Source organism: Budorcas taxicolor, chromosome 11 (assembly GCF_023091745.1).
Source record: "Budorcas taxicolor isolate Tak-1 chromosome 11, Takin1.1, whole genome shotgun sequence".
Taxonomy (NCBI): Eukaryota; Metazoa; Chordata; class Mammalia; order Artiodactyla; family Bovidae; genus Budorcas; species Budorcas taxicolor.
The window spans coordinates 131,659,179-131,680,231 of NC_068920.1; the positions used below are offsets into that span (position 1 = coordinate 131,659,179).

General features: G+C 46.8%; 2 protein-coding genes across 2 annotated transcripts in view; both read left to right on the plus strand.

Annotated features, from left to right (window-relative positions):
- Positions 1 to 6,219: 6,219 nt before the first annotated feature.
- FNDC4 (fibronectin type III domain containing 4) lies at positions 6,220 to 9,181 on the plus strand. The gene is made up of 7 exons (XM_052649272.1): positions 6,220 to 6,415; positions 6,602 to 6,746; positions 6,833 to 6,948; positions 7,196 to 7,400; positions 7,879 to 7,968; positions 8,290 to 8,414; positions 8,582 to 9,181. The coding sequence occupies exons 2-7, from the start codon at positions 6,626 to 6,628 to the stop codon at positions 8,615 to 8,617; spliced, it is 693 nt and encodes a 230-aa protein (XP_052505232.1). The 5' UTR covers positions 6,220 to 6,415; positions 6,602 to 6,625; the 3' UTR covers positions 8,618 to 9,181.
- Positions 9,182 to 11,066: 1,885 nt separating this feature from the next.
- Positions 11,067 to 21,053, plus strand: part of IFT172 (intraflagellar transport 172) — a 36,992-nt gene continuing 27,005 nt past the window's right edge. Inside the window, exons 1-14 of the mRNA XM_052647756.1 lie at positions 11,067 to 11,192; positions 13,945 to 14,088; positions 14,336 to 14,448; positions 14,882 to 14,921; positions 15,227 to 15,292; positions 15,507 to 15,586; positions 15,806 to 15,893; positions 16,898 to 17,112; positions 18,017 to 18,140; positions 18,558 to 18,653; positions 19,537 to 19,698; positions 20,055 to 20,108; positions 20,334 to 20,437; positions 20,613 to 20,698. Of these exons, the coding sequence (XP_052503716.1) occupies positions 11,154 to 11,192; positions 13,945 to 14,088; positions 14,336 to 14,448; positions 14,882 to 14,921; positions 15,227 to 15,292; positions 15,507 to 15,586; positions 15,806 to 15,893; positions 16,898 to 17,112; positions 18,017 to 18,140; positions 18,558 to 18,653; positions 19,537 to 19,698; positions 20,055 to 20,108; positions 20,334 to 20,437; positions 20,613 to 20,698 (1,411 nt within the window). The 5' untranslated portion in view covers positions 11,067 to 11,153. The remainder of the gene's footprint in view (positions 11,193 to 13,944; positions 14,089 to 14,335; positions 14,449 to 14,881; positions 14,922 to 15,226; positions 15,293 to 15,506; positions 15,587 to 15,805; positions 15,894 to 16,897; positions 17,113 to 18,016; positions 18,141 to 18,557; positions 18,654 to 19,536; positions 19,699 to 20,054; positions 20,109 to 20,333; positions 20,438 to 20,612; positions 20,699 to 21,053) is intronic.

The window sequence follows — 21,053 nt, forward strand, 5'->3', positions numbered from 1 at the left end:
CAACTCCCAGAGCTTTCTCAAACTCAGGTCCATTGAGTCGTTGATGCCATCCGACCATCTCATCAGGCACAGTGATAATGAGGCACAGTAATGATTAACCCAAGTACCCTGGTCTCTCTGAACACCACCCTCTCTGAACACCTCTGCCTGCACCCTTTCCTGATCACTAGTCCCTCAGCACTCTGATCACCCCCAGGGAGCTCCCCAGGTCCCTCTCTAGAGGCACCCAGAGTCCCCAGCCTTTGCTTTGCTCCTGAAGAAGAAGACCCAAGGTTCATTACTCTTGCCCTTCAGATAATGGGCTCTTCTCTGGGAGGGCCTGGAGCCTGGAATGACAATACTCAGGCCCAGGGCAGAGAGAATCCCTGGGCATCAGTGCTCTGGAATTAGGATGCATCAGGAAGCCAGATATCAGGGTGCTCAGGGTCAGCAAAGGTCAGAAGACCAGGTCACACAGTCCTCCCTGATCACATAGTCCTCCCTGCCCCACATACCCCATTTCACTCTCCTCTCAGAAAGAAGGCAACAGAAGCTTCAGAGCCCCAGGGGTGCACACACTGAACTGGATATTACAGGGGAAAGGGCCACAGAAATAGAAATACTGCAGTGAGAATTAGAAACCAAAGTATCTGCCCTAAATACAAGTTTAGCCAACATTTATTTACACTGAACAATGCACTTTTCACATACAGTATCTCATCTGATACATTAAGAAGATGATATTGAAAAGAATGAAATAATGCCATTTGCATCTAGAGATTATCTTACTAAGTGAATTAAGTCAGACAAAGATAGATATCATATGATATCACTTATACCTGGAATCTAAAAAGAAAATGATACAAATGAACTTACAAAATGGAGAAAGACTCACAGATATAGAAAACAAACTTATGGTTACCAAAGGGTAAAGGAGGGGAGGGATAAATCAGGAGTTTTGGATTAACAGACACACACTACTGTAAATAAAATAGATAAACAATAAAGACCTACTACATAGCACAGGGAGCTATATTCAATATCTTGTGATAACCTATAAAGGAATATATATTAATGTGACACAGTGAAGTTGCTCAGTGGTGTCCGACTCTTCGTGACCCCATGGACTATAGCCTGTCAGGCTCCTCTCTCCATGGAATTTCCCAGGCAAGAGTACTAGAGTGGGTTGCCGTTTCCTTCTCCTGGCAACCCACTGCAGTATTCTTGCTTGGGACAATTCCATGGAGAGAGGAGCCTGACAGGCTACAGTCCATGGGGTCACGAAGAGTCAGACACGACTTGACTGAGTGAGCACACTGGCACATGTACATATATATATATGAATCACTTTGTTGTACACCTGAAACTAACACATTGTAAGTCAACTATAATTCAATTTAAAAAAAGACGATTTTGTTATATGTTAAGGCTGTATATTGTCACCCTGCTTATTTAACTTATATGCAGACTACATCATGTGAAAGGCGGGGCTGGATGAAGCACAAGTTGGAATCAAGATTGCTGGGAGAAATATCAGTAACCTCAGATATGCAGCCAACACCACCCTCATGGCAGAAAGCGAAGAACTAAAGAGCCTCTTGATGAAAGTGAAAGGAGAGTGAAAAAGTTGGCTTAAAACTCAACGTTCAGAAAACTAAGATCATGACATCTGGTCCCATCACTTCATGGGCAAATAGATGGGGAAACAATGGAAACAGTGACAGACTTTACTTTTCAGTTCAGTTCAGTCACTCAGTCGTGTCCGACTCTTTTCGACCCCATGAATTGCAGCATGCTAGGACTCCCTGTCCGTGACCAACTCCCGGAGTTTACCCAAACTCATGTCCATTGAGTCAGTGATGCCATCCAGCCATCTCATCCTCTGTCGTCCCCTTCTCCTCCTGCCCCCAATCCCTCCCAGCATCAGGGTCTTTTCCAATGAGTCAACTCTTCACATGAGGTGGCCAAAGTACTGGAGTTTCAGCTTTAGCATCATTCCTTCCAAAGAACACCCAGGGCTGATCTCCTTTAGAATGGACTGGTTGGATCTCCTTGCAGTCCAAGGGACCTTCAAGAGTCTTCTCCAACACCACACTTCAAAAGCATCAATTCTTTGGCGCTCAGCTTTCTTCACAGTCCATCTCTCGCATCCATACATGACCACTGGAAAAACCATAGCCTTGACTAGACGGCCCTTAGTCGGCAAAGTAATGTCTCTGCTTTTGAATATGCTATCTAGGTTGGTCATAACTTTCCTTCCAAGGAGTAAGCATCTTTTAATTTCATGGCTGCAGTCACCATCTGCAGTGATTTTGGAGCCCCCCAAAATGAAGTCTGACACTTTATTGACTATGCCAAACCCTTTGACTGTGTGGATCACAATAAACTGTGGAAAATGCTGAGAGAGATGGGAATACCAGACCACCTGACCTGCCTCTTGAGAAATCTGTATGCAGGTCAGGAAGCAGCAGTTAGAACTGGACATGGAACAACAGACTGGTTCCAAATAGGAAAAGGAGTACATCGAGGCTGTATATTGTCACCCTGCTTATTTAACTTATATGCAGAGTTCAGTTCAGTTCAGTCAGTTCAGTCACTCAGTCGTGTCTGACTCTTTGCGACCCCATGAATTGCAGCATGCCAGGCCTCCCTGTCCATCACCATCTCCCGGAGTTCACTCAGACTCACGTCCATCAAGTCCGTGATGCCATCCAGCCATCTCATCCTCGGTCGTCCCCTTCTCCTCCTGTCCCCAATCCCTCCCAGCATCAGAGTCTTTTCCAACGAGTCAACTCTTTGCATAAGGTGGCCAAAGTACTGGAGTTTCAGCTTTAGCATCATTCGTTCCAAAGAAATCCCAGGGTTGATCTCCTTCAGAATGGACTGGTTGGATCTCCTTGCAGTCCAAGGGACCTTCAAGAGTCTTGTCCAACACCACAGTTCAAACGCATCAATTCTTTGGCGCTCAGCCTTCTTCACAGTCCAACTCTCACGTCCATACATGACCACAGGAAAAACCATAGCCTTGACTAGGCGGACCTTAGTTGGCAAACTAATGTCTCTGCACATCATGAGAAACTCTGGACTGGCAGAAACACAAGCTGGAATCAAGATTGCATGGAGAAATATCAATAACCTCAGCTATGCAGATGACACCACCCTTATGGCAGAAAGTGAAGAGGAACTAAAAAGCCTCTTGATGAAAGTGAAAGAGGAGAGTGAAAAAGTTGGCCTAAAGCTCAACATTCAGAAAACAAAGATCATGGCATCTGGTCCCATCACTTCATGGGAAATAGATGGGGAAAGAGTGGAAACAATGTTAGACTTTATTTTTCTGAGCTCCAAAATCACTGCAGATGGTGATTGCAGCCATGAAATTAAAAGACGCTTACCAGTCCATTCTGAAGGAGATCAGCCCTGGGATTTCTTTGGAACGAATGATGCTAAAGCTGAAGCTCCAGTACTTTGGACACCTCATGCGAAGAGTTGACTCTTTGGAAAAGACTCTGATGCTGGGAGGGATTGGGGGCAGGAGGAGAAGGGGACGACCGAGGATGAGATGGCTGGATGGCATCATGGACTCGATGGACATGAGTCTGAGTGAACTCCGGGAGATGGTGATGGACAGGGAGGCCTGGCGTGCTGCGATTCATGGGGTCGCAAAGAGTTGGACACGACTGAGCGATTGAACTGAACTAAACTGAACTCCTTGGAAGAAAAGTTATGACCAACCGAGATAGTATATTCAAAAGCAGAGACATTACTTTGCCGACTAAGGTCCGTCTAGTCAAGGTTATGGTTTTTCCAGTGGTCATGTATGGATGTGAGAGTTGGACTATGAAGAAGGCTGAGCACCGAAGAATTGATGCTTTTGAACTGTGGTGTTGGAGAAGACTCTTGAGAGTCCCTTGGACTGCAAGGAGATCCAACCAGTCCATTCTGAAGGAGATCAGCCCTGGGATTTCTTTGGAACGAATGATGCTAAAGCTGAAACTCCAGTACTTTGGACACCTCATGCGAAGAGCTGACTCGTTGGAAAAGACTCTGATGCTGGGAGGGATTGGGGACAGGAGGAGAAGGGGACGACCGAGGATGAGATGGCTGGATGGCATCACTGACTCGATGGACATGAGTCTGAGTGAACTCCAGGAGTTGGTGATGGACAGGGAGGCCTGGCGTGCTGCGATTCATGGGGTTGCAAAGAGTCGGACACGACTGAGCGACTGAACTGAACTGAACTGAACTGGTTTCCATTGTTTCCCCATCTATTTGCCATGAAGTGAGGGACCAGATGCCATGATCTTCATTTTCTGAATGTTGAGCTTTAAGCCAAATTTTTCACTCACCTCTTTCACTTTCATCAAGAGGCTTTTTAGTTCCTCTTCACTTTCTGCCATAAGGGTGGTGTCATCTGCATACCTGAGGTTATTGATATTTCTCCCTGCAATCTTGATTCCAGCTTGTGCTTCTTCCAGCCCAGCGTTTCTCATGATGTACTCTGCATAGAAGTTAAATAAGCAGGGTGACAATATACAGGGGCTCCAAAATCACTGCAGATGGTGAATGCAGCTATGAAATCCAGAAACGCTTGCTCCTTGAAAGAAACGCTATGACCAACTTAGACAGCAAATTAAAAAGCAGAGACATTACTTTGCCAGCAAAGGTCCATCCAGTCATAGCTATGGATTTTCCAGTAGTCATGTATGGATGTGAGAGTTGGACTTTAAAGAAAGATGAGCAACAAAGAATTGATGCTTTTGAACTGTGGTATTGAAGAGGACTCTTGAGAGTCCCTTGGACTTCAAGGAGATCCAACCAGTCCATCCTAAAGAAAATCAGTCCTGAATATTCATTGAAAAACTGATGCTGAAGCTGAAACTCCAATACTTCGGCCACCAGATGCAAAGAATTAACGCACTGGAAAAGACCTTGATACTGGGAAAGATTGAAGGCAGTGCAGAAGGGGATGACAGAGGATGAGATGGGTGGATGGCATCACCGACTAGATGGACAGGAGTGTCAGCAAGCTCTGGGAGTTGGTGATGGAAAGGGAAGCCTGGAGTGCTGCAGTCCATGGGGTCGAAAAGAGTAGGATACGACTCAGCAATTGAACTGAACTGATAATTCAATTAAAAAAAAAAGGTGATATTGACATGCTCATTTTTCAGATGATGAAACTGAAGCTCAGAGAAGTTAAGTTAGTTGCTAAAGATTACACAGTGGAGAGAACTGGGACTCACATCCAGGTTCTCACTCCAGGTCTCATGCTCAACCAAAGCATGAAATAATTTATGGATTTACATGTTTATTGAATAAATGACGTAACTAACAAATTGGTGCAAATTAAGAATAATCTCTCTTCACACAGTGTTATGAGATTTTTAAAAATCGTTCCCCAATATTGTGTCATTTGATCCTCACAGCAGCCCTGTGAGGTTTTGCATTCTTTGATTTACAGGTGGGAAACCTGAAACTTAGATTAACCTATTTGCCTAAGGTCACACAGTGAGTCGCAGAGCTGAGACAGGTCGTCGGTCTTTAAATTTCCCCTATAAACCCAAAACCCTTAATAATCGCTGTATCTCCAGCTATTAACATGTCAGACACATAGAGAAAGCTCTATAAATATTTGCCTAATAAGTGGAAGAATGAATGAGAGAAGGAAGGGAATCAATATCAGTCATGAATGGGGAAGAGACTTAAAAGCTGACGCAGTCTACAAGTAGGAGATTGTCAAAATAATTATTATCTCCATGACTCTGTCCCCTCGCGCACCGAAGGTGGAGTTCCTCTTCCCAACTTGGCTAATTCCATCTGGGGAGGAGGGGCCTCTCAGATCCGGAGACCCTCGCACCTGCGCCTCTCCGGACGTCCCCTCCCCCCACCCCCCTGCGGGGGCTCAGCAGACGGGAGCCGGGATCAGGAGGGATGGGGGGCCCTGGAGGCCGCCAATGAGAGGGTCGTGGGAGGAGCCCCGAAAGAACCGGGTTGGGGGGGCGGTGATGACGGCGGCGAGAACCCCAGCGGGGCTGGGCGGGCCCGCACGTCCCGGCCGGGCTGCGGCTGAGCGACCGAGGCCAGCTCTGCAGAAGACGGCAGCTGGCGCGCCGGGACGGTCACATCGTGCTGCAGGGGCCGGCGGGGGCAGCCGCACTGCCTCGCGCCCCAGGGACCCAGGCCAGCCGCCAGGCCGCGCGGGCACCGCCCCCTGCTCCCGGACAGACTGCGCGGCCGGTCCGAGCTCTGGGGGCTCCGGGGCCCCGCGGCCCGCACCCGCTACGCCTCCGCTCTCTGCCCGCAGCTCGGTCCCGCGCTGCCCGCCTGGCCGGGCCCGCGCCGGGATGGGGTAGGGACAGCGCCACGGAGTCGGCGATGGGCCGCCCTCTGGGCACCGAGCAGCCCCCCGAGGCCTGACCCACCGCGAGGACCGGCGGAGGTGGGTGTGGGCAGAGCAGAGGCGCGAACTGAGGGCACCGGTGTGCTGCGGCGGTGGGCAAGGCAAGGGGAAAGAGGGGTTCTAGGGCTGCTGTGGGGTGTGGGGAGGAGGGAGAGCAGCTGCCCGCTTGTGCTTTCTGGCAAGTCCTTGACCCCCGCCCCCCCCCCCAACTCCTGCCACCTCCAGGAGCCCCGCCTGGATGTCAAGCGGATGCCCGGGTGCCTCCCAGTGGACTCGGTGGGGACCATGGCTTCGCTAATGCCCCTCTCCCCATATCTAAGCCCCACGGTCCTCCTGCTGGTCAGTTGCGACCTGGGCTTTGTGCGAGCAGGTGAGTAAAAGGGGAGCAGGTGAGGAGTCACCAGAGCTAGTCTGGGGGTGGACCCTGGTAACCTGTTCACACACTGGCGCCCGTAGACCGGCCTCCATCTCCTGTGAATGTGACAGTCACTCACCTCAGAGCCAACTCGGCCACTGTGTCCTGGGACGTCCCAGAAGGCAACATCGTCATTGGCTACTCCATTTCCCAGCAAGTATGAATCACCCTTCTGCTGCCCCAACCTGTGTCCTTGGATCTCTGAGCATTCCCTCTGGTCACCGCCCCCCACCCCCACCAACTCCCCTCCCTGCCCTGGGAGACAGGTAGCTGGGGTTCCCTGGCTTAAGCTGTCCTTCCCACCCCAGTCCTCCAGAATGCTTGGGTGTTCAAGAATCCTGGGCTAAGCTTTGTGGACTGGGACCAGGGTGAGGCTGTCCTCCTCTCTCATCATCTCCCTGCAGCGACAGAATGGCCCTGGGCAACGTGTGATCCGAGAGGTGAACACCACGACTCGGGCCTGTGCTCTCTGGGGCCTGGCTGAAGACAGTGACTACACAGTGCAGGTCAGGAGCATTGGCCTCCGGGGAGAAAGCCCCCCAGGGCCGCGGGTGCACTTCCGAACTCTCAAGGGGTCTGATCGGCTACCCTCCAACAGCTCAAGCCCAGGTGAGAGTCTTGATTATTCCTCACCCCCTAAAGCTTTGGCTTCTCTGACTGTTTACCTGGTCTTTGGCCTCCTGTTTACTTCCGCAGAGCAAGCAGCAGTCTAGCTTAGATGAGTAGAAGGATGATATAATTCACTGTACTGCCAGGAAAGGAAGGAAAGCAGGTTGGCAGGAGACTGAGTATAGACAGGCTGGTAAGGACTTGTTTGGGGGGAAGGGCTTTAAAGCTTCCTTTTACCCAGCCTCAGTTCATAGCAGCTGCAGCCTGCATGAGTGAGCACCTGCCCTGCAGCCCTCCTGCTGTTTGGTCTCTAACCACCTGTCCACCAACAGCTTCCCAGAGAGTGGTTACCAGCAACGGTGCTGCGACAGGTCTACACTGACTCTAGTCCCCAGCAACTCCATCCTGAACTGTCTGCACAGGCATAGCTCTCTAGTTGCTCCCCAGAACCTGGGGTCTGTCTTCTTTTCCTTCTCAGGTGACATCACAGTGGAGGGTCTGGATGGAGAGCGACCACTGCAGACGGGGGAGGTGGTCATCATTGTGGTGGTGTTGCTCATGTGGGCTGGTGAGTAAGCACCTGAATGGGGGACTGTGGATTAAGTGGGGCTGAGTGAAGGTGGGAGTCGGTGAAGGTTGTAGGGAGAAGGTGAGAGCAACGGTGTGGGGAGATGTTCAGTTGTAGGAGATAAGCAGGAAAAGTTCGAAGAAAGGGAGAGGAGGCTATTGGGAGCCCAGAAAGGATGATGAAGAATGTAATGTGCATGGGAAACAGGAATTCAAAGATTTTCTTCTTTGATTTTCTAGAAATGGCGGATATGTCCCTGCCCTTCAGGGCTATGAGTGGGGAGGTCAAGATCAAGGCTCAGATTGTATGATTGTGTTTCAGCTGTAATCGGGCTATTCTGCCGTCAGTATGACATCATCAAGGACAATGACTCCAACAACAACCCCAAGGAGAAGGGAAAGGGACCGGAACAGAGTCCTCAGGGAAGGCCAGTGGGGACAAGACAGGTGATGTGGGGCCAGTGAGGGCGGGAAGTGGGGGGGTTGTGTCTAGAAGCATCGAGGGAAAAGGAGGAGGGGCACGGAGGGGCAGAAGAAGAGGGAGAATGGAAATTTGGGATAGAGGAAACTATCACTTTCCTGAAATTAGAGACTCAGGCCATCTTCTTTCACAGAAAAAGTCACCATCCATCAATACTATTGACGTATGAGTGAAGAAGCAGAACCAGAAGACGGATGCACTAATAATCTGGGGCTGGGGCTGGGGTCAGGGAGAGCCCAAGATGGTGATCCGCTCAAGATTGAAGGATCCCACAGTTTCCCAGAGGGTAATGGCACTCCCACAATCTCAGGCCTGGTATCCATCCTCTTTCCACTGTGAGCAGGGCCAGAAGGTAGGTCTGTTAGGCTCTGAGCCCCTGGACCTGGGGAGTGGATATCAGATGGGATATATCCTTCCACCCCCCAGGTCCAGAGGAGAGTCATTTGTTCAACCCTATCCCATTAGGTCCCAAATGGGGCCCCCATTTCACCTGCATCAAGACCCTTGGCATCCCCAGCTGCCCCCACATCTTGCCTCCGGGTCTCAGAGAGCAGTATTTCTGTGGACACTCCCTCTCCCCCAGAAAATAAAAGGAACTGTCTGGATCTGGAGGCAGACGCTGCACTGCACTACTCCAACGTCTTCCATGGAGCCTCAGGTGCTCCCCCTCTCACGGGCAGCCCCTCCAGCTGCTGGTGGTCTCGCCCCTTGGACATTTTTCCAATAAAGGTTCTTGGACAAACTGCAGCTGACTATATGCGATACTGTCTAGTATGCTGAAGACACTTCTCCACTGCCTCTCCCCTGACCACAAGGGCCTCTCACACCACCACTACCAACTTGACAGGAGCAGACTCGTATTTGAAGGTGTTTGCTTTGATTCTTCAGTCTAGAATGGGTGGAGAGGGGCCAGAAAGGGGCATAGAAAACTAGGGCCCTCGATTCTTTTGCTTTGTTGACTAAGAAGGAGGAACAGGGGGGAAAAATGGAGGATATAAATTCTTTGTGCACCAGTGGAAAATAAAGTTATGTTACATGAGAGGGCCAGGAGCCTTTTTATCTTCACTGCCCACGTTGGCACCCCAACTCTTCATTTATTCCACTGACTTCATCAACACTGAGCTAGTAATCAGTAAAGGACTGAACAGGGTTTTGGAACAAATTAAAGGTTAATGGATCCCTGGGGGGCAAAGTGTTCCTCTCCTGTGCATTTCTATGCCTATTCTTCCCTGTCCATGCTTTCCCTTTTGTCTGTCTGTATGTCTCTCTGTTCATTCAGTCAAAGCCAATAATAATTATAAAGAATAAATGAGTTTATATTTACTCTCTGCCATTATATCCAGAGGAGCATTCTGGAAATAAAACTGGGGTTGGAACTCTCCTGTCAAAAGAATTATACTTTGGGCTCTGGGGCTTACTTGTTTCCTATGAAAATAGGGACTGTCCTCCACTTTTTCCCAAGTTCCAAGGGGAGGTTGGTGCCAGTGAAAGAAATACCTGTTGACATCTGTAACCACTAAGGGGAAAAGACTTCAGAACCCAGAATCTTTCTGGACAGCACAAGCTACACTGTCTGGAAGGTAACAGTCTTCATGTGATCAGTCAACGTATGACCCTCCAGTGGAGGCTTATGAATAACTTCCCTTTTCTGCATCTTGATCACTCTACTTTGTTATAAGAAATTACATCAATTACATCCTCTGAAAGGAACCCCAATCCAAAGTCAAGAAGTATCTTTGATACTTATCCAAGCTCCAAGCCCGGTTATCACAAGACTAAATCTGTTAGGTGAGCCAAGCTTTGGTCTGCCCTCTGCCCTAAACCATAAAAGCATCCTGATCTAAGCAGGAGTCTTAAACCCACCGTTTTTCAGTTCAAAAGTAGGGTGCTTTACCTCCCTCTGACCACTGGTTACAAAGCACATTTCTCTCAGACTCTGGATACATCATTTCTGGGAATGAGAGTGTCACACGATATATAGTAGCATGGCACGGAGATAAGGAGCTAGACACTGAGAAGGAATCCAAAGGGTGTATAAACGTATCAGCTCTGGCTTGAATCCCAGTTCGTCCTTAACCCGCTGTGTTAGGTTAGACAAGCGAGCCCTCTAATCTTGAGTCTCCTGTTATGTAAAGAGGGACTAATAATGTTATCACCGTCAAAATGTGGCTTTGAGATTAAGTGAGACCTGTACAACACTTCGCACCGTACCTGGCAGACACATACTGAGTATTCATTATTAGCCTTGTGATCCTGTGCAAGTTATATAACCTATTTGGGTTCAATTCTGTCAACTGTAAAAGGCCTGTAAGAGCAACTGCCGTGCTTTTCTCCAGGGTTGTGAGGATTAAAAGAAAGCGCTCAGCCGCGTTTACGAACATCAAACACCTAGAGAGACTAAGATTACATAGGACCCCGGAGTTTGCCGAAGGCTTGTGGGAGTGGCCGGAGTTTGGGTTTGCATGCCGCGACGGGATTGGTCGAGAAGAGAAGTCAGCAAACCCTCTCAGGGTCCCGCCCTAGATCTCAACGCGCCTGCGCGCGCTCTGTTTACTAAGCTGCGAAACTGCGTGGTGACCTTGCGACGCGTGTCGCGCTCAGGTCGCTAGTGCGTCAGCGGCCGTCGCTGCGGCTGCGTGGCGGGTTGTCCAGGTAACCACGGGAGTTGTCGCTGTCTGTAGGCATCTGAGAGACAGGTGTTCGTCATGCAGTTGAAGCACCTGAGGACGCTGCTGAGCCCTCAGGTGAGGAGTCGCGTGCCTCTTCCCTCCCTCGCCCGCCTTAGTGTTCCACGGAAAGTGGGGGATTGAAGTTTAAAAATGGTGAGCGCCTACTGTGTGCGGAAGACCGAAGGCTTTAGCGGTGAGACGGACTCTGCTCCCTCGATAGAGTGTGAAGTAGGGGAGAGGGGGCTGCTGAGCACCGTAGCTTTCAGTTCATTTCATTTAACGGATCAGTTGTGTACCAGGTCCCATGCTGGGGCTCCAGGGGCTCCAGAACTTCCTCAGTTGTTGCCTTTGCTTTCGAGAGGCTCGTACTAGAGGAAGAAACGCGTGTGTAAACAACTAACAATAATCTACATCGCTTAAATGAGCGCTCTAGGTGCATGTCCCACCGAAGGGAGTACAGGCGACCACATCGTTCGTTCTGGTGGTGAAAATCTCAGATTCAGAAGAGGCTGGGCACTAGGGATGTAACCCTAGAACATGCTGAAGAAAGGCTGGGTTTTGGAGTTAGGAGACCAGAATTCAAGTCCTAGCGTCACCACTACTTTAAATAAATGACCGGATACTTTAGCCTTTATCGCACAGGCTCTTTAAGCACTCATCCAAACTTTTACATTTGGAAAAGGGGAATAATAGTAATCGCAGCCTTAGGGGATTAAGGGAAAGAGTTAAAGGCAGTAGTATACACAAGAGAACCTTGTAAACTAAAAAGCAGCAGGAAAACTGTTAGACAAGAGAGAACGATATTCAAAATTCAAAGGAAAAAAAATTCAAAGGAAAAAATAATACAAAGCAAGAATATCTGTCATAGTTGAATGTTTAATGTGTACCAGGGCAGCATAAATAAAGAAGTTGGGGTTGTGGATTATAGAATCAGGTACACGTGGATTTAAATCTTAATACTGCTGCTTAAACTGTGTTTGTAAACTTGAGCAAATTACTTAGACTTTCTGTGCCTCCATCTGGAAAAGATGCATAAAAGTAGCATCTAACTCAGTAATGAGATAAAGTGAGATAATGCATCTCACACACTTAGCAAAGTGCCTAATCTGTAGTGCTCGTTAAAACTTAGCTATTATCCTCTTCTCTACCTCATTTTGGAGAAGGAAATGGTAATGCACTCCAGTGTTCTTGCCTGGAGAATCCCAGGGACAGGGGAGCCTGGTAGGCTGCCGTCTATGGGGTCACACAGGGTCGAACACGACTGAAGCGATTTAGCAGCTACCTCATTTAATCCTCACAACAGTCCTGTGAGGTACATATTGTAGAGAAAGGAGAATTGATTGATTATGGGAATCAGGAAGGCTTCACAGAGCATGTGGCTTTAGGAAAATAGAAGGAAACTAGAACAAAAGAGAGGTGTGCTCATTGCTTTGAATCTGTGTTTTGAAAATTCCTTTACCCTAATGGAATAATTGGAAATGAAATCTCCCTTCAGTTTTTCAAAATAAGGTGTTGTCAGATGCAGGAAAGGACTATGTGCCCAGGATGGTGCAAAATGATGAAGGAAGTTGGTCAGCAACAATTGATGAGGAGCCTTCAACACTCCTAACCTAATTTAGTCAAGAGTTGGAGAAGGCTAAAGGTGGTGGGGTGACTATTTTCTGATTCTGGTTTGACGATTTTGATTCGAAAAAAAGGCCCTTTTTACCTCTGACGTTGAAAGTGGGTAGGTTAGGAGTAAAAATTAACAATGTTTTAAGCCAGGGCTCTACAGCCCAAGTAGTTAATCAAACGGAGCAGAAACTAGATTTTTTTTTTTTTTAATTTCTAGGAGGGAAATCCTTAGTGCAGAACCTGCTGCACAGACCGCCAGGGCTGGTGGTGGAAGGGACAGACATGGCAAGAATAATTCACCAGGAGTTGATCACTTCTAATTTGGGCCTCTGTGAAGTGGATTGTTAAGGGAAAAAACAACAATGACAGAAATAAAAATAAAAAACAAAGGCATTTTTTGAATCCTAAGTCTCAACTGTGATTATTTTACTTCCCATTCCAGAACTTTTACTGTCTCTCCCTTTTCTCCCAAATAAGTCCAAACTCAGCCTAGCTTCAAAGAGCCTTCCTGAATTGGCCTCCATCTGTTTTTCCTGCCTTCCCCTTTCTGCTCTGCTATTACCAATGTAGTGTCAGCTAAATTAAATGACTGTTTATTCACCAGAACTTGTTATTGCTCATGCCATTTCTTCTACCTCAGAGAATTTCCCTACTTAACTGTATCCATTCTTCAAAGCTTAGTGTTGATCATTTAAATGGAAAATTATCTCAGGCTTTTCCAAACTGTTATAGTGCTTTGTATGTGCCTCCCTTATGGGACTTTTTCCATTTTTAGATCTTTGGGCAGGAACCATGTTTTGCTCTTCGTCTCTATCTCTCAGCCCTTGGCCAAGTGCCTTTTTCAGTTTGGTACTCAAAAACATTAATTGAATTAATGGCTAAAGACCAAAACTTAATCAGACCAGTTGCATTCATTTCAGTAGCAGAATGAGGGAATAAGAAGGCCACTGTAGGGACACACTGGTACTTACTTACTGTGTCATCTCCTAGTGCGTTTGCATTATGGTTTCTAGAAGCAGTTTGTTCCCACCATCCAGGGCTCTGAGGCCTGAGACCTGGACAGATCATGGGCATCTCTTTGTTTTAAGGACTGTGCTAGAAGGAAAATTGACCAAAGTCACACTAGAAGTAATGGACCTAGAAATGCTAATGGAACTAGAACTAGCATTCTCCACCAGCATCTGGATTATTTTTGTCCCCTTTACCTCTGCAGGATGGAGCTGCAAAGGTCACCTGCATGGCATGGTCCCAGAACAATGCCAAATTTGCTGTCTGCACAGTGGACCGTGTGGTCTTACTGTATGATGAACATGGGGAGCGAAGAGATAAATTCTCCACCAAACCAGCTGACATGAAGGTGAAGGGAATACTCACATGTACCTTAATCTGTTGATGGGACCTTAAAAACCTAGAAGGCTTCCGTACCTACTTCCTAGCCACAGGCATAGGAAATGGCCTGCCCTTCCTTTTTTCAGTACAAAGCCCTCAAGCCCACTACCATCACACATGTACCTTTTCTTCTCTTTTCAGTATACTCATTACTTCTTTTTTCTGTCCTCTTCTTTCTTTCTTTCTTTCTTTTTTTTTTCTTTCTTGACTCTTAGTATGGCAGGAAGAGCTATATGGTGAAGGGCATGGCTTTTTCTCCTGATTCCACTAAGATTGCCATAGGACAGACTGACAACATCATCTACGTCTACAAGATTGGAGAAGACTGGTGAGGATAGAGATTGGGAGATAGGGTGTCCCAGAGAAGGGCAAGGTGGGAAGAAATGCCCCCCTGGGAAGGGGGAGTGGAGAGCATAAGGAGCCACGCTGGGGCTTGGGAGGCAGGGGTCTTCTGGAGTCTGTTGCTGCCCTCTCTTTGCCTAGACTGTGTTTCCTGTGATCCCATCCCTGGAGGAATCAGTCTTAGATCAACAAGGAGGCCCTCTGAGATCCTGAGGAGCCAGGAGTGATGTTCTGTTTTTATTATTCTTCCAAAGCTACTCTGGCTCCTTCTTACGCCTTCTCTGAGGGCTTCTGTGGAGTGACAGGCAACACTGGTGGGCCAAGGATGGTGTCTGCAACTCCTTTCCCTCCCCCAGCATCATTTGTGGCAATTATTCGTGGCTGTGGTTTTTAATATGCTTCTCTCTTTTATTTGGCAGGGGTGACAAGAAAGTCATTTGTAACAAGTTCATCCAGACGGTAATGTTCTAACCAGTCCCTGAGAGATCAGGAGGAACAAACATATCAGTATATCTGCCTATAAATACAGCCAGAAGTTGGCATTTGTTAATATCTGGCTCTGACTCTTCCTGCTGCATGAATGGTGCTGCCTGGCTGCTTACCCCCCTGTGCCTTTCTCCTTAGAGCCCAGTCATGTCCCCTCCTCTCCTTCCCTGTGGGCGGTTGGGGTGGTGGCATGTGATAGGCTGTTCAGGTTTAGATTGTCTATCTTTGTGCTCATATACATAGACAGGATTATCCTTTTCATTCTTGCTTTCTTCCAGAGTGCTGTTACTTGCCTGCAGTGGCCAGCAGAATACATCATTGTCTTTGGGCTGGCTGAAGGAAAGGTAAAGGAGGGAAGCGAAACACAGGAGAGGCTGTGGATGGGGATAATGGTTCTGGAAAGAGGTATATAGTTAATCTTCTCCCTGAGGGTCAAGTTACGTACTGGGGGGGAGACCACACAGGGAACAGTTTTTGTGTTTTTATTTCTTGTTCCTTAGGTCCTGGGTAAAGTTGAAAGTAGCCTAAACAGACTTGTGTCCACTCTCCCATTTTCAGGTTCGTTTAGCAAACACCAAAACTAACAAATCATCTACCATCTATGGGACAGATTCTTATGTGGTGTCCTTGACAACAAAGTGAGTAAGGAAGAAGGGTATCCCAGAAGCCTGGGAATGGTAGGAGAAGCTCTAGGGGAGTCCTGGCTTGAGGGACCATAGTGTGAACGATGGGGAGGGCTGGGAGCGGGAACCACAGGTAGAGTAGTGTCTGATGAGGAAGGGGACTTTCTTGGGGAGACAGGATGTTCTAACTGCTTCCTTTATGTCTCTCCTTTCTTCCTTTCCCCCTTTTTTTAGTTGCTCTGGGAAAGGAATTCTCTCTGGTCATGCAGATGGCACCATTGTTAGGTATTTCTTTGATGACGAAGGCTCAGGAGAGTCACAGGTATGAATAAAGGGTGCCCTGGGAGAGGGGAGAAGGAAATCCCAAGCACTGTCCTAGGGGAGGTTGGACATCTAAGGAATTTAGATTATGGTGCTCAGGGAGGAGGCTGGGAGGGTGAGGCCTCAGGCAGAGAGACACCTGGATGTGGCCACAGAAGAGGGTTTGTTTTCAGGAGGCCAGAGCTTAATAGTTATAGGAAAGGATGAATCAAGTGGAAGGGACCTTGAGGTAAAGGGGAATAAAGACCCTGAGAGAAATGAAAATTGAAAATTATTCTCATTTATATAAAATGTTTTACATATGTATATAAATTCAGAGAAAAAAAGAGTTGTTTATGCTTGCAAGGGAAAATATAGAGGAATAAAGGAAGGTTCATGTTTTAATCCTCTATTATTTGAATCATTTACAATAAGAATTATTGGTATAATAATTAAATGTGCCCTTCCTAAAATAAAAGAGTCATATATTCCCTGTGGGCCTATATAGTGTTAGTTGATGTATGGGTCAGCTTCCTTTGGGGGCCTTATTAGGTGAGTATTGAAGATCTCCAAATAAGTATTTTGAGGTTTCCTTTTGAACATAAGGGCTTCCCTTGTGGCTCCTCTGGCAAAGAGTCCGCCTGCAATGCGGGAGACCTGGGTTCGACCCCTGGCTTGGGAAGGTCCCCTGGAGAAGGGAAAGGCTACCCACTCCAGTATTCTGGCCTGGAAAATTCCATGGACTGAGTAGTTCATGGGGTTGCAAAGAGTCAGACATGACTGAGCAACTTTCACTTTGAACATAAAATTGATAAATGCATATATATTAAAATGTCATAAAAGATGTGTATGTGGTATAAGACAGATAATTTGTGAAGTCTTCAGATTAGGATGTGTTATGGCAGAATAATGTTGGGGAAAAGATTTCCTCAAGTAGAATGATCCAAGGGAGTGTGTCAGATGCTAGGAATGAGAAATTTCCGAGGTGGTGTCCTCAGAGTGACAGAAACCCTCTTCTACTCTTAGGGAAAGTTGGTGAACCATCCGTGCCCACCCTATGCCTTGGCGTGGGCAACCAATAGCATTGTGGCTGCAGGCTGTGACCGGAGGATTGTGGCCTATGGAAAGGAAGGCCACGTGCTACAAACTTTTGACTACAGCCGTGACCCTCTGGAGCGGGAGTTCACCACAGCTGCAGCAAGTCCTGGGGGCCAGTCGGTTGTGCTGGGAAGCTATGACAGGTGGGTCCCTGTCCAGCTGTGGCTTCTGCCTACTTTCCCTGTGTACACTCTTCTTTAGCCTGGTTTTGCTTCCCAACCAGAGTGGAAGATTGGTTGAGCATCAGAATCAAGTGATTCTCAAGGTTTAATTCATGCACATTTTCCTCTTCCTGCTCCCACCATCCATTAGCATGCCAGCAGTTCCAAGATGCACCGTCCTCTGGTTGTGTGGGTCTCTCTCCCCAGGACTCCACAGCAGACTTCATCTCTACTTTCTTTGTATTCGCCTTGCACCTTTTCAGACTACTGGCTTTGTGTTTATCACACTGTATTATCCTTTGATGTTTGTATCTAACTGGCTAATTTGAAGAGCCCTTAAGAAGAGAGCCTCTATTTTTTTTTTTTTTCAGGTCTCCAAAGCCTAGATTAGCATCTAGTATATCATAGGTGCTCAGCGGTTTGAGAATGAATGCATGAATGATGGAACGGTGCATAAACAGCTGGAGTCTAGGTCCCATCTCTTCCTGGAGTGCTTTTAACCCCAGCTTTGTCAGTGCTGTCTTTGTCCCTTTCAGTCTCATGTATGTCTCTTCCTTTCTTTCTTCTCTGACTCCTAGCAATTCTCTTTTCTTTTTCTGTATTTCTCTATACTAACAGCTCATTTTTCTAAATATCCATAATCTGTTTTTATTTTTTCACTCCTATCTCTCTTACTGTATTTTACTTTTGACTTGATTTTTCCCAGTTTACTTCCCTTGAACATTTTTGTTCTCTCCTACTAGACCCCCCATCCCCCGCCACCTTGTCTGTTTTCTTTTATTTCCTCTGTTCTCTGATGTAGCAAAACTCATTTCCTTCCATTACAAGCCCATTTACACTTTTTCTCAGCCTCCATCTCTTCTAAAAGCCACATACTTAATTTCAGACTTCGGGTGCTCAACTGGAGTCCTCGGAGAAACATCTGGGAAGAGGCAAAGCCCAAGGAAATTGCCAACTTATACACCATCACTGCCTTGGCCTGGAAGCGGGATGGCTCACGACTCTGTGCGGTATGCAACTAGTAACCCCTTTCTGCTTTGGTGACTTCTTCAAATTAAGAAAAATCCCACCTGTCTTAAAGCACTCTCTCCTGACACTGGAGAAACTCCTGTTCCCTTTTGATCACAGTCTAAAACTCCGATGTTCCAGGCAGGAAAGAGAAATCCATACTTTATTGGAGGTCACATGGGTCAAGAGTTTTATAGGCAGGGCTAGTTTCTCGCTCATATCCCATCACTAACTATGTGGTGCTCTTAAGACCTGCAAGTGCCACCTCTTTCCTGCTGATACTTCCAAAAACTACCAGCCCTTTCACCGCCAACTCTTCTGTAGATTCTAGAACCTAGGGTTTGAGAGTGTCTCTAAATACCCTCTTCACACCTCTATACTGTGTGTGTTACCCTTTATGCTGCCACTTTCCCTTCCAGGGCACACTCTGTGGTGGAGTGGAACAGTTTGACTGCTGCCTCCGAAGGAGCGTTTACAAGAATAAGTTTGAATTGACGTATGTGGGACCTAGCCAGGTAAGCAGCTGATAGCCTACCACACTGAAGTCATGCCATGGCTCATTCATCCTTGTAGTCCTACCCTGTGTTCTGGCCACAACATAGACTCAAATTTAACCTCTGGCAGAGCTGTTCTGAGGAACAGAATGTGTCTGACAACTTTCCCACTGTAGTTCTTCCAGCTTATTGTAAGAGAAGGATTAAATACCAGGTTTAAGGGGTACAGAGATTGCCATTTACATCTTCCTGGTTTAAAACTTGACTCCCTATAGGATGTCAACTGGGGAAGTTGATAAATAGGATTATAATTCTGAATTCCTTTGTTCTAGGGCTTCTGAACTCACTGTATATGATGGTGCAAGCTCATGCCTTAGTTCCTGAACCCAGTTTTATCTTTTCTCTACCTCTACCCTCCTTTCCTTCATTTATTATTCATTGATTCCTTCAGTCTTTCAGTTTCTCCAGAAATATTTGTCCTTTCTTTGTCTGTCAGCACTGTTAGGCATTGAGAATTCAAAGATGGTTATCTTTGAATAGTGTCCCTTAATCGAGAAGATCATTCTAGTGAAGGAGACACATGTATCAAAAAATAATATAGCACACATGGTCAAGTTATAAAAGTTTGTACAAAGAGCTACAGGAACATAGGGTGAGTGATTAGTTTAACCCAGTGGAACTTTCAGAATCATTTGTATTATAAGCATCAAAAGAGATAATAGATGAAAGCGTTTTATAAATAGTAAAAGCATTATAAATGTGAGATGTCCTTTTTACCAAGAATATCACAGGCCAGGCAAGGAAACAGGATGTGCTTTTGCTTAGCACTGTGGCGGTAGGCAAAGGGCACAGCCCATTCCCCCCACTTTCGGACTTGGGGAGCTGAGACTCATCTCCTACCAAGGTGATTGTGAAGAACCTCTCATCGGGAACCCGAGTGGTACTCAAGTCACACTATGGCTATGAGGTGGAAGAAGTGAAAATCCTGGGAAAGGAACGCTACCTGGTGGCCCATACATCAGACACACTGCTGCTGGGGGACCTGACCACAAATCGCCTTAGTGAGGTAGGAACCAAACATGGAGAGGTGGGGAATGGGGCATCCTGAGGTGCTCCCCAGATGAGCCAAGGTCCCTGGGGAAGGTCTCCATGGGATGCTCTAACATTCCTGTGTTGGGGACCTGGTTTCAGGGAGTGAGACTCAGGTTTAGAATCCTGGAATATGAATCACCGCTGTTGGACTTTTTTTTTTAACACCTTCTCCCAGAAACACAGGGACCAAGGCACAATCTGACATAGCATCTCTCTTGTGCAATGTCAAACCTCCCCAGATCAATCTCTCTGCGTCCCACCCTGTTGTTCTTAGAGCATTGTCTTGGGGGGTTATCCACAGGTTCCTTATGTCTTCTTCCCCCTTAACAGGTAGCTTGGCAGGGATCTGGTGGCAATGAGAAGTATTTCTTTGAAAATGAAAATGTGAGTAGAGCTTGATTCACCATAGACCTCCTTCTAGCTTCTGTGTCATAGGATGGCAAGTGGCAAGGGGTTGAGGAAACAGCAGATAAAATGGGAAGGTGAAATAGAGGAACAGAATAAAGAGAAAAGTGGACTTTGCTGTAAACTCACAATGTACCTCCCTCGACGGTTTGTCTCTTTCTTCATGCAATCTTTCCACCATCTAACCATCCCACTCATCCCCAGGTGTGCATGATCTTCAATGCTGGAGAGCTCACCCTGGTGGAATATGGGAGTAATGATACCCTGGGTTCTGTACGGACTGAATTCATGAACCCCCATCTCATCAGGTAACCCCACCTAGTTCTCTCCATTTTTGAGACCCAAAAGAATTCCTTTTTGACTTCTAACTCCTGTATCCTCGAGTTAATCTAAAACCTTCATCCCATGTCTTGTTTCAGAGCTCTTGTTAAACATCCTAGCTACCTAAGCCCATTTTGCCTTACCTGACCTTTCATATTTCAGTGTCCGTATTAATGAGAGGCGTCAGCGAGGAATGGAGGATAATAAGAAATTGGCTTATCTTGTTGATATCAAGACTATTGCTGTAGGTGAGTAAGACTCCCTCATAATTGTAATAACAAAATTGATGTTTATAAAGCACTTCCATATCACAGGATTGTGTGCAGTGGAGAATCCAAGACTCTGAGAGGCAGCAGGCAAATGTGTGTCTGCATTCTTACAGTGGATATGTGAAATGTTTAAATTCACATGTGTGTCTGTGTCTAGAGGTCTAGATATAGATACCTTGATGTGTATAGGCCTGCCCATATAATTATTCATGTTCTCTAGGCATTTATCTTAGGGCTGGAAAATTGGGAATTGTAGGGAAGAACCATTAGAAAATTTAAGAATTTTCCTGTTTAGACTTCATAGGGTCACAGATTCTTAGAACTGGTAAATCCT